Source organism: Trachypithecus francoisi, unplaced genomic scaffold (assembly GCF_009764315.1).
Source record: "Trachypithecus francoisi isolate TF-2019V2 unplaced genomic scaffold, Tfra_2.0 Lachesis_group3, whole genome shotgun sequence".
NCBI lineage: Eukaryota > Metazoa > Chordata > Mammalia > Primates > Cercopithecidae > Trachypithecus > Trachypithecus francoisi.
Window position 1 is genome coordinate 38,368,257 of NW_022681468.1, and position 15,033 is coordinate 38,383,289.

A 15,033-nucleotide genomic window follows, 5' to 3' on the forward strand; every position below is an offset into this window, starting at 1 on the left:
ATTATCAATAAGAACCAAAACTAAAGGAAACCGAAAAGTTTATTCCTCCTCCTATATACAAAAATTAATAAAATATTTTAAGTATATCATGAGAGAACAATGAATAAAAAATCATACTTATTGGCAATACAGAAAAAATGTTTTCAAACATTTTAATGCCAGTGCCTAGGAGACCAGTGCTTAGATATATTCAGCATATTTTCAATAAAATTAACAACAAAAATTAAAATCAATGTGGTAACAAAAACAATGAAGTCAAAACTAAGACTGGGGTGGAAACAGCACAATGCCTGGTTGTCAGGTGGCCCATTACTATGTGGTTTTATAACTTTGGATAAATCACAACTTAGTGGAGCTTTAATTTTTTACAACTCTAAATTGGAAAGAGTTAAATCAATTGAAATGACTCCTGTATAGAAAAGAAAATTTCAAAAGTGGTGTGGCAGAAAGACCCTAAGGTGACCCTCAATGAGTCCACCTCCTCTTATTCACACTTTTGTGTAATTCCAGCCCCTGAGTATAGATAAAATGTATGACTTGCGTTTAACCAACAGAATGTCCAAAGGTGATGGTATGCATTTCCATGGTTAGGTAACATTATGTAGCAAAGGTGATAGGAGCTGTGGACAGTAACTAGCCAAAGGTCAGTGTTTTAGTGATAATGGCATTAATTCATTCATCAGGGCAGAGCTGTCATGATCCAACTGCCTCTTAAAGGTTACATCTCTTAACACTGTTGCACTGGGGATTAAGTTTCCAATGCATGAACTTTGGGGAACACATTCAAAATAGAGTAGGCAGCAAAAAGTCCTCAGAGTCAAACAACCACAAAGATATGAATTTTATCAACAATATGAATAAGTTTAGATACAATTCTTCCCCAGACAAGCCTACAGATGAAAATGCAACCCAACCAAAACCTTGATTCCATTCTTGGGAGATACTGAGAAGAGCATCCAGTTCAGTTTTGCCCCAAATCCGGACTCATGGAAACTCTGAGATAATAAATGTGTGGTGTTTTCAGCCACTAAGTTTATAATAATTTGTTACACAGCAATATAAAATACAAGTAGACAATGCAATCACAGATATCAAAACTTTGTTTTATACATTCATATTAACCTCCCACACTCTCGTGCACTGGGTTTCAAGCAGCATGACATATTCGTGGAGTACATTCTTTCTTATAATGAGCTTTTCTTTCTACCCCCTGCTCCTTCTTTCTTTCCTTCCTTTCTTCCTCACACTTTCTTTTCTTCTATTTATTTTTTAAACAAAAGCTTCATTTTAAGGACTTCATCCTCTTGGAACACTTCAATAGTGCGCTCATTAAACTTTGGTATGTCTCTAAAATAATACTCCTCAGTTAAGATATAATGAAATGAGGAGAATGTTTGACTTCTTTTTCCTTTTTAGTTTATAGTGGCGAAGTTCCTCTTTTAAAATAGAAAGTATAGAGAAACAGAAATAACCTGTTTTTATTCTATCTGCTGTCTAACAAGTTGTAATTAAAGTAATAAATTCATCTGAGTTACTTCATATGTGTGTGTGTATTATTATATAGTCAATAATATCAGCAAATAGCAAACTATTATCAATTAACTGACATATCTAGTCCTTTAAAACTATTACAGATAATATTACCAACATCTATCTGAGATACCATGTGAAAGCAAACGTAGTAAAAATTCCTGTCAATGCATAAGATCTTCCTTAAATTAACAACAAAGAATCAATACAGTGGACATTTCTTAATTTCTATCACTCTTTCCTTTGAGGATCACCTTCTCCCCCAGTTACTTATAGTATTCCAGCATTTTGACAACAGGCACATCTGTTCCATGACTAGTCAATCAAAATAGCCTATGCTGTGGCCAGAGTGATTGGCTGAGGCGTGGGCACATGAAAAGATTAATGAAATTATTACTTTTCCATGGTAATTTACATTTCATGCAGTCAGAAGGAAGGAAATTAGAGTAAGTTAGCAGCCATCTTCCTGGTTTAATGAAGAAAGCCTGACTACCATAAATGAGACTAAGACCAAAAAGATAAGAATAAGTGATGGTATAGGGTAAGAGAAATAGGACCACTTGTACAAAACTCTTAATTCTATTCCTTGAAGTTCCCACAACTGACCTAAATCTGAAGTTTTTTTCCTTATTCTGTGAGAAGTATTCCTAAATTTCATAAGCCAATCACTACTGATTTGCTTTTTAAGCTAGTTTGAATTAGGTTTCTGTACCCTGAAAATGAAAGAATCAACTAAAATGATACATTATTTCATTAAAAAATTTTTAAATACTAGATTGGTTATTTATATGCTTTAAGCAGAAAACCTGGATATTATCCGTCTTTAATCATAAGTTTGCTGATTATAGGAACTATGTCTGTTAAACCTGATTGCTAAAGAACATAAGAATCGGCCGGGCGCGGTGGCTCAAGCCTGTAATCCCAGCACTTTGGGAGGCTGAGACGGGCGGATCACGAGGTCAGGAGATCGAGACCATCCTGACTAACACAGTGAAACCCCGTCTCTACTAAAAAATACAAAAAAAAAAAACTAGCCGGGCGAGGTGGCGGGCGCCTGTAGTCCCAGCTACTCGGGAGGCTGAGGCAGGAGAATGACGTGAACCCGGGAGGCGGAGCTTGCAGTGAGCTGAGATCCGGCCACTGCACTCCAGCCTGGGCGACACAGCGAGACTCCGTCTCAAAAAAAAAAAAAAAAAAACATAAGAATCTACTAATGCTTTTAAATAAATTATAAAATGAGCAAACTCATTAAATGTTAAACATATATCCCAAGAACAGAGGAAAATGAAGAAATGTCCTCTTAAAAGCAAAGTATATCTTTGGATTTACAGTCCTGATATAGAACAGTACCATAACTCCATAGTACCAGCCCAGACTAAACTGTATTGTCCCAATATATACCTCATAGACCAATAAATACATAACCTAGGTAGCACCAAAAAAAAAACTGATTAAATGTAATAAAAAACTTACAGTTAGAGCTATTATTATTACAAACAAGACAGCTTTGGTAGCTGTCTTAGATTTGGAAGAACTATTGGTAGCAGAGCAAAATGAAAAATCAGTAATGACCTGCCATTAAAAAATGCATTTTTATATCAAATAAAATTTATCTACAGGGAAACGAAGAATAACAATATAAAAACTCTCCTATTTTGTTTAATAAAGGTTAAAATTCTCAAAGATACCTTAATATGGAAACTTTATAAATAGTCCATAAAAAGCAATAACTACATTCATCTATCTGAAAATGCAATATGAAAATGTACATCCCTACAGAAAATAACCACTTCAGAAACCACTGTTTATCATCTGCTGACTGGCATATTAAAGAAACTCAATTCACCATAGCAACCTATCTTAACACCAGAAGATAAATATACGCTAAATTTAGAGATGACTGCTTTCCAGACAGCAATCCCAACTTTCCTTCATATTTAATGGCATGATCCAAGGGCCCAAAATATCATTTAATCAGACTGCAGTGTGAAGATAAGTGCACTCAGAGAGATGAGCCTCTGTTTCAGGACCAACAAAATAGTAAAGATTCTATTACAGGTGGTAAAATAAGTAAAGAAATACATAAAGGTAAATAAAATTTTTGTGTCTACAAAATTTACAATTAGATACAACAACTTTGTCCAATTTTATCTTTGTTCTTAAACATAAAATGCCATAATTAAGTATAAATGATGTATAGTAACAAAATAACGTTTCAGCTACAAGGTGGTGGTGGTTTTTAAATCAGTGAGCTATACTTTCAAGCTGATAATTTCCAAGGACAAAAAATTTCTTTTTCCGAAAAGCAATCCTTTACAATGAGGTATAACAAGAATAACAGAAATACAAGTCAAACAATACAAACAGGAAAGATGAACTAATTAAAATTCTATGGTTACAAAATTACAATGGACTTATTCGTGCTTTATAGTCTTTGTAATCACAGTGAAGATAATTTCTAGTTTACGTAAACACAGTTACTATAAGTAACACAGTTTTATACAGTTTACTGCACAATATACAACATTATCAAAACAGTCAAATATATAAAACACCTTTTTTTCTTTACTCTCTTGATTACTTGCATGAAAGTCTTTTTTTTTTTGGAGATGGAGTTTCAGTCTTGTTGCTCAGGATGGATGGAGTGCAGTGGTGTGATCTCAGCTCACTGCAACCTCTGCCTCTCAGATTCACGCAATTCTCCTGCCTCAGCCTCCCAAGTAGCTGGGATTACAGGCATCTGCCACCACGCCCAGTTAATTTTTTGTAGTTTCAGTAGAGACAGAGTTTCACCATGTTGGCCTTGCTGGCTCAACATTAGGTGATCCACCCACCTTGGCCTCCCAAAGTGCTGGGATTACAGGCATGAGTCACCATGCCTGGCAATGAAAGTCATTATTAAAGACAAGATGTGAAGAAGCAAGTAAAGTTCATTTAAAAACATCAAGAACATATCACTTCATGCCCATTAGGATAATTAGAATTTTAAAAAATAAGTGTTGGTGAGGACGTTGAGAAATTAGAAGCCTGATAGACATTGCCAGTGGAGCTGTATAATGTTGCAGCTGCTACAGAAAATAATATGGCAGTCCTTCCAAAAAAAAAAATGAATATAGAATTACCATATGATCCAGTAATTCCACTTCTGGGTATATATCCAAAAGAATTGAAATCAGGATCCAAAAAGATATTCATACACTCATGTTCATAAGAACACTGCTCACAGCAATAAAAAGGGGAAAGCAACCCAAGTGTTCACTGATGGATGAATGGATATGCGAAATTTCGTATATACCTACAATGGAAAATGTGTCCTATTTGACTCTAAGAAATATCCTTATAGTCAAATAATATCCTGCATTCTGAATGATAACATTCAGAGATGGCCAATTCTTCCATGAAGAATTCATTAAAAAAAATTCTTTCTCTAGCCATCTTACACAGTACACATCTAAAATGGTCCTAAATTTGTAAGAGCCTTTGCAAATTAAATAAAGTGAGACACATTCCACATGTACACAATCAGCATCATCATCATAAATGTACAAACACATTTCTCTAGTTGTCATTCTTATGCTTTCTTTTTCTTTTGATTTCTAACTTTTTTCTTTTTTGTGATTCCTAACTTTTAATAATATTTATAAATGAGTCTGAGTTCAAATAATTATGCTAGCTTATAAATAAGCAATAAGAAATCTAAAGCATAAATATGGTAATATGTTATATCTCTTATCTGCAGCACATAGTAGATGGAGATTTGGAAGTATGATTAAGAATTACTTCTATAGAGAATACAACTGAATACAATTCAAAATAATGTACTTTATATAGAGTATCTCTTTTGCACATAATATTATCTCTCCAGAAGAAACACAAATGATTTAATAACTTCCATAGTATGTATTTCTCCACTTGAAAAATAATCTCCCACTAAGAATAACTTATATGCAAGAAAATTATGTAGCACATTAGATAAGTTTCTAATATAGAGATAACATCAAGTTACACTTGATAACACTTTCAATGCGCTACTGAGACCACAACTATAGCAAGAGTTCTTATAACACAACTCAAATTGATAAATGATACACACAGCAGAGGAAATCAACATCAAAATATTTATAACCATAAATAGAAGATGAGCTACTAAAACAGTCACATTGTTACACTGTTTATTTCGAAATTAAGCATGCATGAAAATTACTAATTCAAACAAATCCTTAGGCACATTGATCAGCAAAAAGTGAATGTCAAGTTCCTCTGCTTGCTCTTACACTCAACACCTACAGGACTGTGATAGAAACAAGTATTCTTAGAGTAACTACCCAAATAAAAGAGTTTGTCAGGTATTCCCTTAACCTCAATCTTGCCACAAATCACATTCTCCTCCTATGATTACAACAGTTGAACAGTTAGTAGCTAGACCAGAAAGTCTTGCTTAGAGATTCATAACTTTCTCATATTTTTTTCTCCCATGGCATCTCTCTGTCATGTTCACACAATAGCTCACTCAGTTCATTCAAGCCCAGTAACAAGTTTTACTACAATGGCAGTAAAATCTTGGAGTTTGTACCATACAGTTTAAGAAAATTACAGAGTACCTATCATTGTTCCATTAGCCTGACACCGATTTAGAGTATGAATTAGTCAGTTTAGGTTCTGCACTTTCAATCTCTGACATAGTAAGCCACTCATCTAGCTCTGACTACTCTTGGTTTAAACACTGTTTTATATCGTATATTCTTAATAAAACTCATTACAGTTTTATTTCTTTACTTTGTCTACAGAAATTCTGTATCAGCTCATTTATCTAATTAAGACATATAATACACTTCTCTGAGTATCAATATTGACTAGATAAGCCTAGGTTTTCCTTAGCCTAATTTTTCTTGCTCTATTATTCTGTCTTCCTTTCTAACAGTATTGGGGCTAAAATTCTTAATTCTTATTTACCATCAACTCCTTTCAGTATCAGCAGCTCAAATGGGTGAATCATAATATGAATCTACCAGGCACATTAACATACAAAGCATTCACTAAACACACATCTTATTCTAATAATTTTTATATGGAACATGTATTAAAACAACATGTATACAATTTTAATAACCATCAGACTAGTCTGGAGTAGTTATCAAATGACAGTGATATTTTGAGGAGGATTTTTTTTTTTTTTTTGAGACGGAGTCTCGCTCTGTCATCTAGGTTGGAGTGCTGCTGGGCGATCTCGGCTCACTGCAAACTCTGTCTCCCAGGTTCATGCCATTCTCCTGCCTCAGCCTCCCAAGTAGCTGGGACTACAGGCACCTGCTACCACACCTGGCTAATTTTTTTTGTAATTTTAGTGGAGACGGGGTTTCACTGTGTTAGCCAGGATGGTCTCGATCTCCTGACCTTATGATCCGCCCACCTTGGCCTCCCAAAGTGCTGGGATTACAGGCGTGAGCCACCGTGCCCGGTCGAATAGGAGATTTTTGTAAAAACAAAACAAAAGTATTTCTGATATACTTCCTATTCAATGTTTCAACATAAACAATCCAACTCCATGTAGCACCATCTAGTATACCTGAATCAATGAAATGTAGTGAACATTTACGTCAAGAGTCTGAGACAGAAAAGAGACATCTAGCTTTAAAAAAAAAAATCCTCACCTACAGTGTACATACTAAATGAATACTGCAATCAGACAGGAACTCAGAATAAAATATTTCCCATCATAACAACACATGAATATTAATATATACATATATATATATATTTCCACATTGGGCATTTTTTTCTCTAGAAGATTTTACCTAATGAGGAATATATCTTTAAAATACGAATTCAAGTCATCAATAGTATATAATGACAGTTCTTAATAAAGAAAAAATTCCTTAGAAAGTCAAGCAGGCAGGAGCAAAAACAAACTCTTTCTCCATGAATGTTGACATTCTTACATACTAGACTAATCCAAGAGGATAATGGCGGGTTAAGAGAATGATGCTATATTAAGATATTTCCGGCTGTTTTAATAAAGGTACACTGAGAATTATTTTGTCCTTCCAATGAAGTGGTCTGAGATGAATTTTTTTTTAGAATACTAAAATTAAATATAGAATTTAGTGGTAGGTTGAATGATGAATGTTATTCTACATTCCAGGAAGAAGCAACAAGTTTTCTCAAAACAAGACAATTGATTATTATAATCCATTATTCAAGTGTAATTCTTCAAATCTTTTATATAATTAGAGTTCATATGAGCAAAGTTTTTTCATCATATTGCTGCATTAAACAGATATACAGTCTTATTTTACTAAAATATATCTTACAAATAATACAATAATAATTTTTTTTTTTTTGAGATGGAGCCTCGCTCTGTCGCCCAGGCTGGAGTGCAGTGGCGCAAACTCGCCTCACTGCAACCTCTGCCTACTGAGTTCAAGAGATTCTCCTGCCTCAGCCTCCCAAGTAGCTGGGACAACAGGCGCACGCCACCACGCCCAGCTAATTTTTGTATTTTTTGTAGAGACGGGATTTCACCATGTTGGCCAGGATGGTCTCAATCTCCTGACGTCGTGATCCACCCACCTCGGCCTCCTAAAGTTCTGGGATTACAGGCATGAGTCACCGTGCCCAGCCAATAATTTATTTTATTCATTCAAATAAGCTAAGTCTTTTGAGGAAACTGTAAAGTTTCCACCCATATCCATAATGAAAGTAGAACTCTTAATGCAATTAAATGTTATTCACTAGGTATATTTACATCCAAACTGAATCATTACATTGTTGGTTAAATTTTCACAGGACTCAAAGGACAACTGTTTATCTTCATAGGGATAAAAATCAATGAGGAGGAATATTCGCAATCCTTTTGAGTTAGAAAAAGAAAGATTGAGAAAAGAAAAAAATGGAGAGAGATAGACTTGGAAATGCATTCTGAACTCATGACATTACATATAAACTTCGATATTCAATACATTTTCAGCACTCTCATTATATTTTTTAACATGACTAGTCAATCATTAAAAAATCAATAATCTTCAAGATATTCTTGTGTTTATTCCTCACAAAATTCTCAATGACTTATTAGTGAATCCTGTGGGAGGGTAGATTACATGTGATCTGGGAGATGGATTTCCTATTAGGACACATTTAATTGTATGCATTATATGTGTCATTAAAGAAGGCACCTGGCAGCATTCAATTTTCTTTACTCTGCTTCACAGGCTTAACTAGTTTTAATAATTTTTTTAATAAACAGTGATATTATTGGGAAGGTATGTTCATAGATAGTACGCATATTTACCAGTAAATATAAAACTGTAAAAAAATTCATGAAATAGAAAGTGACATTATTGTAGAATATATGTATTAGAAAGATATGCTAATAAAGAATGAGACTGACTGATGAGCAAAAAAATTAAAAACTGAAACCTATAAAACTCCTTAAATTCCTGTGCCATATGTAAAACATTAGAAATATATCTAACATATTCAAATGTATATTGTTATTACAAGTAACTACTTTATATTTCTAATTATAATTACAAATAATTGCTATAAATAATATATTCAAAAAACTTCAAATTGTTGTAAACAAATTCAATCTGTCTTTCCCAAGCAAATCAACTACTAATCATCTTCCTTGGCTAGCAGCTACTGCCACATTGGCTAGATATCATCAGCCATCAGCATTCTTCCTTGAAAATCGATCATTAATCATGACATCATTCCTTCTAAAATCTATTTCTAAAAAGAAACTGTTCTGTCAGACTTCAATACGTGTAAAACACAGTATTAGAAAAGAAAAAATTGTTGTACCTTAAATAAGTTTTCAGATAAAACTCTTTTGAGAGAAGGAACACTAATAATTTATACTTAATACTGAAAGCAAAATACTCACAAAGAAGGATCTTGTACGAGATCTTTGAGATTTATCCCACTGCGATCTTCTGCAAGATTCCTGAAGCAACTATCACTCACTAAATAAGAACGGGGAAAAGAAAAAACAATTAATTTTTGTTTACATTTCATTTAAGCTATTGCTGACCAAAAGACATTTTGAAATGAAAAATGGCTTTTTTAAAAAAAAATTTCCCCAAATATTAATATTGGTTTATTTACAGGCCTGGTGCATTTAGCAACAAATGTTAATATTCTAAACCAGCCAACACTTCAATAACAATCCACTACTTTAAGCCCACCAACTCTATATAAATACATTATATAAAATAATAAACATATCGGTCTAAATTTTGTTCTTACTATTACAAGATTAATTTACTAGTACACAGCAGCAAGTCACTGCCCCACAACAACTAGGAAAAAAAGAGACAAACTACAAAATCATATTTTTAAAAATATTGGTGAGCAATGGAAATAAAAAGGATAAACTAAATTTGCAGGATGATTGATGATTAATATCTCTTAAGTCAGTTAATCCTCCTTATTATTTTAATTTCTGGAAGGATTTGCCATTTAGACACAGGCTAGATAAGAAAGAAGGACATTACTAAGGAAAAGAAAAACCAGCACAGCTCTTGATAATTTGTAAGCTGGCATGAAAAACTGGAATCTGATGAAGCCCAAAATTACAGACAGTTTTCTCCCTGAAAAATTTGCTGAGTACCAGAATTACCTAAGAAGATTTGGGACAGCAATTGGGAGGATAGGCCATGGGGCAAATAATAATCCCTGTAATGTTGTGGTGATTAGAAGTCAAAGTCACACTAGAACAGATGGAGCCTAAAATTTTAATAGGTCTTCCCACAAGATATTTGCTCTCAACCAAAAGCATCCCCTTAGTGGGTGGGGAGCAGGAGGAAATGAGTAAAGGGAGCAGGACCAGAAAGGCAGAGTAAAATCTCCAACAATTTTACAGTATATAAATACAAAGTCACCAGACAGAATAGTCGGCAACACAACAGTTCCTGTCATTAGGACATTTAAAATCAAAGGCATTCTAAGTGTATCAAAAGCTGCTACCCAAACTTGATGCAGTAAGATTCATAATTGAGTTGAGGTGACTAGCACTTGATCTTATCTTTCTAATACGGAATTGAAGAAAAATAATATTTCGTTCAATTTCTGCTGCTCTATTTTAATCAATATTTGGTATATGATAAAACTTACAAGGTATGGAAAGGGGCACAAATGTGACTAACAATCAAGGGAAAAGAGAATAAATATAAGCAGACCCACAGATGATACAGAGTATCAGAAGACAAGGACTTTAAGAAAGATCTTCAGAGTAGATGAAAAAAGGAAAACTTCAACCAAGAATGAAAATCTATTTTAAAAATTAAATAATGATTTTATATCTGAAAAACACTATCTGCAATAAAGCAGTTGGTGGGTGGGTTTTATAACTGACTGAATACAGCAAAGCACAGATTAGTGAATTTGAATATTGGTCAGCAGAAAATATCCACACTGAAGCAGAGCATCAAAAAAATGAAATGAACAGAGCATAAGGGATATGTGGGAATTAAACACTTTAACGCAAATACAATTCCAGTTAGAATAAAGTAGACAGAAAATGAGGAGAAACAATACTTTCAGAAAAAGTTAAAAATTGCTGAGACTAGCCTAAAACTGATACAATATAGTAACATTCTGACTTAGGAAGTATGGCAAACACCACACTGGCAAAGGTGAAAAAAACCACAACCAACACTCAAAATGCTGAAAATCAAAGATAACAAGAACACTTTAATAACAGAGGGAGAAAAAAGACATATCACATTCAAAAGAAAAACAAGAAAACCTAAAGCTGAGTTTTTAACAGAAACTATCAAATCCAGAAGACAATGGGACAATATGTTTAAAATACTTAAGAAAAATTATGAATCCAAGTTTGTACCTTGATAAAATATCCATCTAAAAACGAAGACACCCATGTGTGCCACCTGTGAACTCAAAGATTGGCTCAACCAAGGCCTGCTACAACTACAGTCGGTGCGCAAACAGGGAGTCTGAGGGCCTGAGGGCTGGCCCACCCAGTGCGCACCACAAATGATGACCTCATGAACTCCAGTGGTAAGGCCACCATGTACCTCCAATCACCACCCAGAAGCCCAAGAACCAACCCACTGCTAACACTGCCAGCGACTGTGCACAATCCTTAGGAGCCAAAGAACAAGCCCACCAAATATCCCTGTCCCCAGACAAGTCTTGTCACTGACTCCATGAACAACCTCACCTGAACCCTCTTGGGAAACTGCAGACACTGCTAACATTATTTACAGCCAAAGTAATCATACAGAGACTACACTAATGCAACCACCTGAACCAAAGCCAAAACACTTTACCCAAATGACACTATAGATATGTCTACAGAAAAAAGTTTACCTAAAAAAGCGAATCCAGAAAACTGAAAGAAGAAATTGTTAAACATATACACAGTTATCAATGTAGGGATGCAAGACACACAAAAAAGGAAATATGACACTGCCATAGAAACACAATAATTCTCCAATAACAGAGCCCCTAAAAGAAAATCTATGAAATACCTGAAAAAAATTTAAATAATAATCTTTTAAAACTCAGTAGATACAAAAAAAACACAGATAGAAAATATACATAAATCAGAAAAAAAACCTGGTGATCTAAATGAGAAATTAAATAGAATGTCATAAAAAACAACAACTAAACAGAAATCCTGGAACTGAAGAATTCAACAATTAAAATTTAAAAATACAATCGAAAGCTTCAATAATAGAATAGATCAAGCAGAAAATAATTTTAGTACTTGAAGCTGGGTTTTTAAAAATAACCCAGTCAGACAAAAGGAAAAAAAAGATTTTTTAAAAAATAATGAATAAACCTTTATGACATGGGAAACCATCAAGTAAATATTCACATTTTGTGAATTATAGAAGGAAATGAGCGTAGAAAAGGCATAGAAAACTTATTTGGTAAAATAATAGCTGACAACTTCCCAAATCTTGAGAGAAAGACATCAAGATCTAGAAAGGTCAAATATCCCCAAAATACTCAACCTGAAAATGTCATCTCTGAGACACATCTCTCTCAAACTGCCAAGAGTCAAAGACAAAGAAATAATTCTAAAAACAGCAAAAAGCATCAAGTTACATATAAGGGAACCCCCTTCAGACTAACAGCAGATTTCTCAGCAGGACGATTATAAGCCAAGAGAGAAAAAAAATGGTTTAAGCAAAGTACTGGAACAAAAAAACCTACTGATTAATAATACTATACCCAACAAAGTTACCTTTAAAAATGTGCATCCAAATGGATCTAAAGATGGCTTACAGAATATATTTGGTCCAACTGCAGCTGTTGGACCAAATATGGTCTGTAAACCATTTTAGATCCATTTTTTGACATCAGCACAACAGAACATTCTACAAGATAGACCATATGCTAGGCCACAAGACTGGCCTTAAGAAATTTTCAAAAATCAGTAACATATCAAGTGTCTTCTCAAACTATAATAGAGTAAAATCAGAAATCAGTAACAAAAGGAACTTTTGAAATTCTACAAATACATGAAAATCAAACCATTAATAAGAATAATAAAGAAAAAAAGAGAAAAGACCCTGAGAAACTTATGGTTCAATGAAGAAATTTAAAAAGACCAAAAAATTTCTTGAAACAAATTAATATAGAAACAGTATGCCAAAAACTTATAGTGTACTGAAAAATAGTACTAAAAGGGAAGTTTACAGCAATAAACACTTAAACAATTTGAACAATTTCACTTTATCAATCTGACAAAGCATCTCAAGAAACCAGACAAGGAAGAATAAGCCAAACCTAAAGTAAGAAGAAGGAAAGATTAGAGCAGAAGTAAATAGAGACAAAAACCCACAAAGGATCACAAGAAACATTGGTTTCATGAAAAGATAAACTATGTTTACAAACCAGTAGCTAGACAATCAAGAAAAAAGGAAGACCCAAATAAGTAAAATCAGAAATAAAAAATGAGACATTACAACTGATACAACAGAAATACAAAGGATCACTAGAAATTATTATGAACAACTACACACTAAGAAATTAGAAAACATATTAAATGGATACATTCCTGGATACATATAACCTCACAAATTAAATCAAGAAGAAATAGAAAACCTGAGCAGATCAATAATGAGTAACGAGATTAAATCGGCAATAAAAAAGTCCCCCAACAAAAAGCCCAGGACCACAAAGCTTTAAAAGAACACCTATTTTGCTGAAACTCTTCCAAAAAATTAAAAAGGTGGAAACTCTTCCTAATTCATTCTATGAGGTCAGCAGTACCCAGATACCAAAACCAAACAAGGATGCAACAACAATCACAAAGAAAACTAGAGGTCAATATCCATGACTAGCATAGATGCAAAAATCCTCAACAAAATACTAGGAATCTGAATCCAACGGCACATCAGAAAAAAAAAAATACACTATGATTGAGTGGAATTTATCCCAGGTATGCAAGGATGGTTCAATATATGAAAATCAATAGATGTGCTACATCACATCAACAGAATGATAGACGGAAAACAAACCATATGATCATCTCAAATCCAAAGAACGCATCTGATAAAATTCAACTCCCTTGATAATAAACACTCTAAAAAATTAAGTATAGAAAGATTATACCTAAACACAATAAAGGTCAAATATGAAAAAAACCCAGCCAATATCACACTGGAGAAAAGCTAAAAGCCTTTCTTTTAAGAACCAGAACAAGAAAAGAATATATACTTTTACAACTTGTATTTAAGATAGAACTTAATTACTTATAAGTAAAATCAGGCCACAAAAGGAAATAAAGTTCATCTAAATTAGAAAAGAGGAAGGCAAATTTTCCCTTTTTGCAGATGACTTAATCTTACATGTAAAAAATTCTAAAGACTCCTCAAAAAACTCTAGGAAGAAAAATAATAGAAACTGGGGATTCCAAAAGGGGGAGGTTGGGGTTGAAAAACTACCTATTGGGTATAATATTCATTAGTCAGATGATGGGTAAACTAGAAACCCAAATCCCACCACTATACAATATATATATGTAACAAACCTGCACATATCCCTCCTGAATCTAGAAAAGGATAAAATATCTTAGAACTGCTAAACAAATTTGGTAAAGTTGCAGGATACAAAATCAACATACAAAAATCAGTGATGTTTTTATAGAATAATGAACCAGCTGAAAAAAAAAGAGGAAAGCAATCCCATTTGCAATCAATACCTGCTAAAAAGAATAAAATACTTAAATGGTGTTGGAAAATTGGATATTTATATGCAGAAGAATGAAAGTAGATCCTTCTCATCACAAAAAAATCAACTCAAAGTGGATTAAAGATTTAAACCTGAGACCTGAAATTACAAAGTAACTACAAGAAAGCATATTAAGAAATGCTTCAGGACATCTGTCTAGGCAAAGATTTTAAAGATTTCAAAGGCACAGGCAATTTAAAAAATAGAAAAATGGAACTATACCAAATTAAAAAGCTTCTGTAGAGCAAAATAAGATCAACAGAGTAAAGAAATATAGTCTGTTGAATGAAAGAAAAT

At 33.5% G+C, this 15,033-nt stretch overlaps 1 protein-coding gene across 14 annotated transcripts in view; it reads right to left on the reverse strand.

Moving 5' to 3' along the window:
- The window catches only part of GPHN (gephyrin), a 791,686-nt gene that overhangs the window by 580,320 nt on the left and 196,333 nt on the right, over positions 1-15,033 (reverse strand). For all 14 annotated transcript variants that reach the window (XM_033187698.1, XM_033187697.1, XM_033187683.1 and 11 more), the window contains exon 2: positions 9,416-9,494. In XM_033187698.1, coding sequence (XP_033043589.1) covers positions 9,416-9,494 — 79 coding nt within the window. The remainder of the gene's footprint in view (positions 1-9,415; positions 9,495-15,033) is intronic.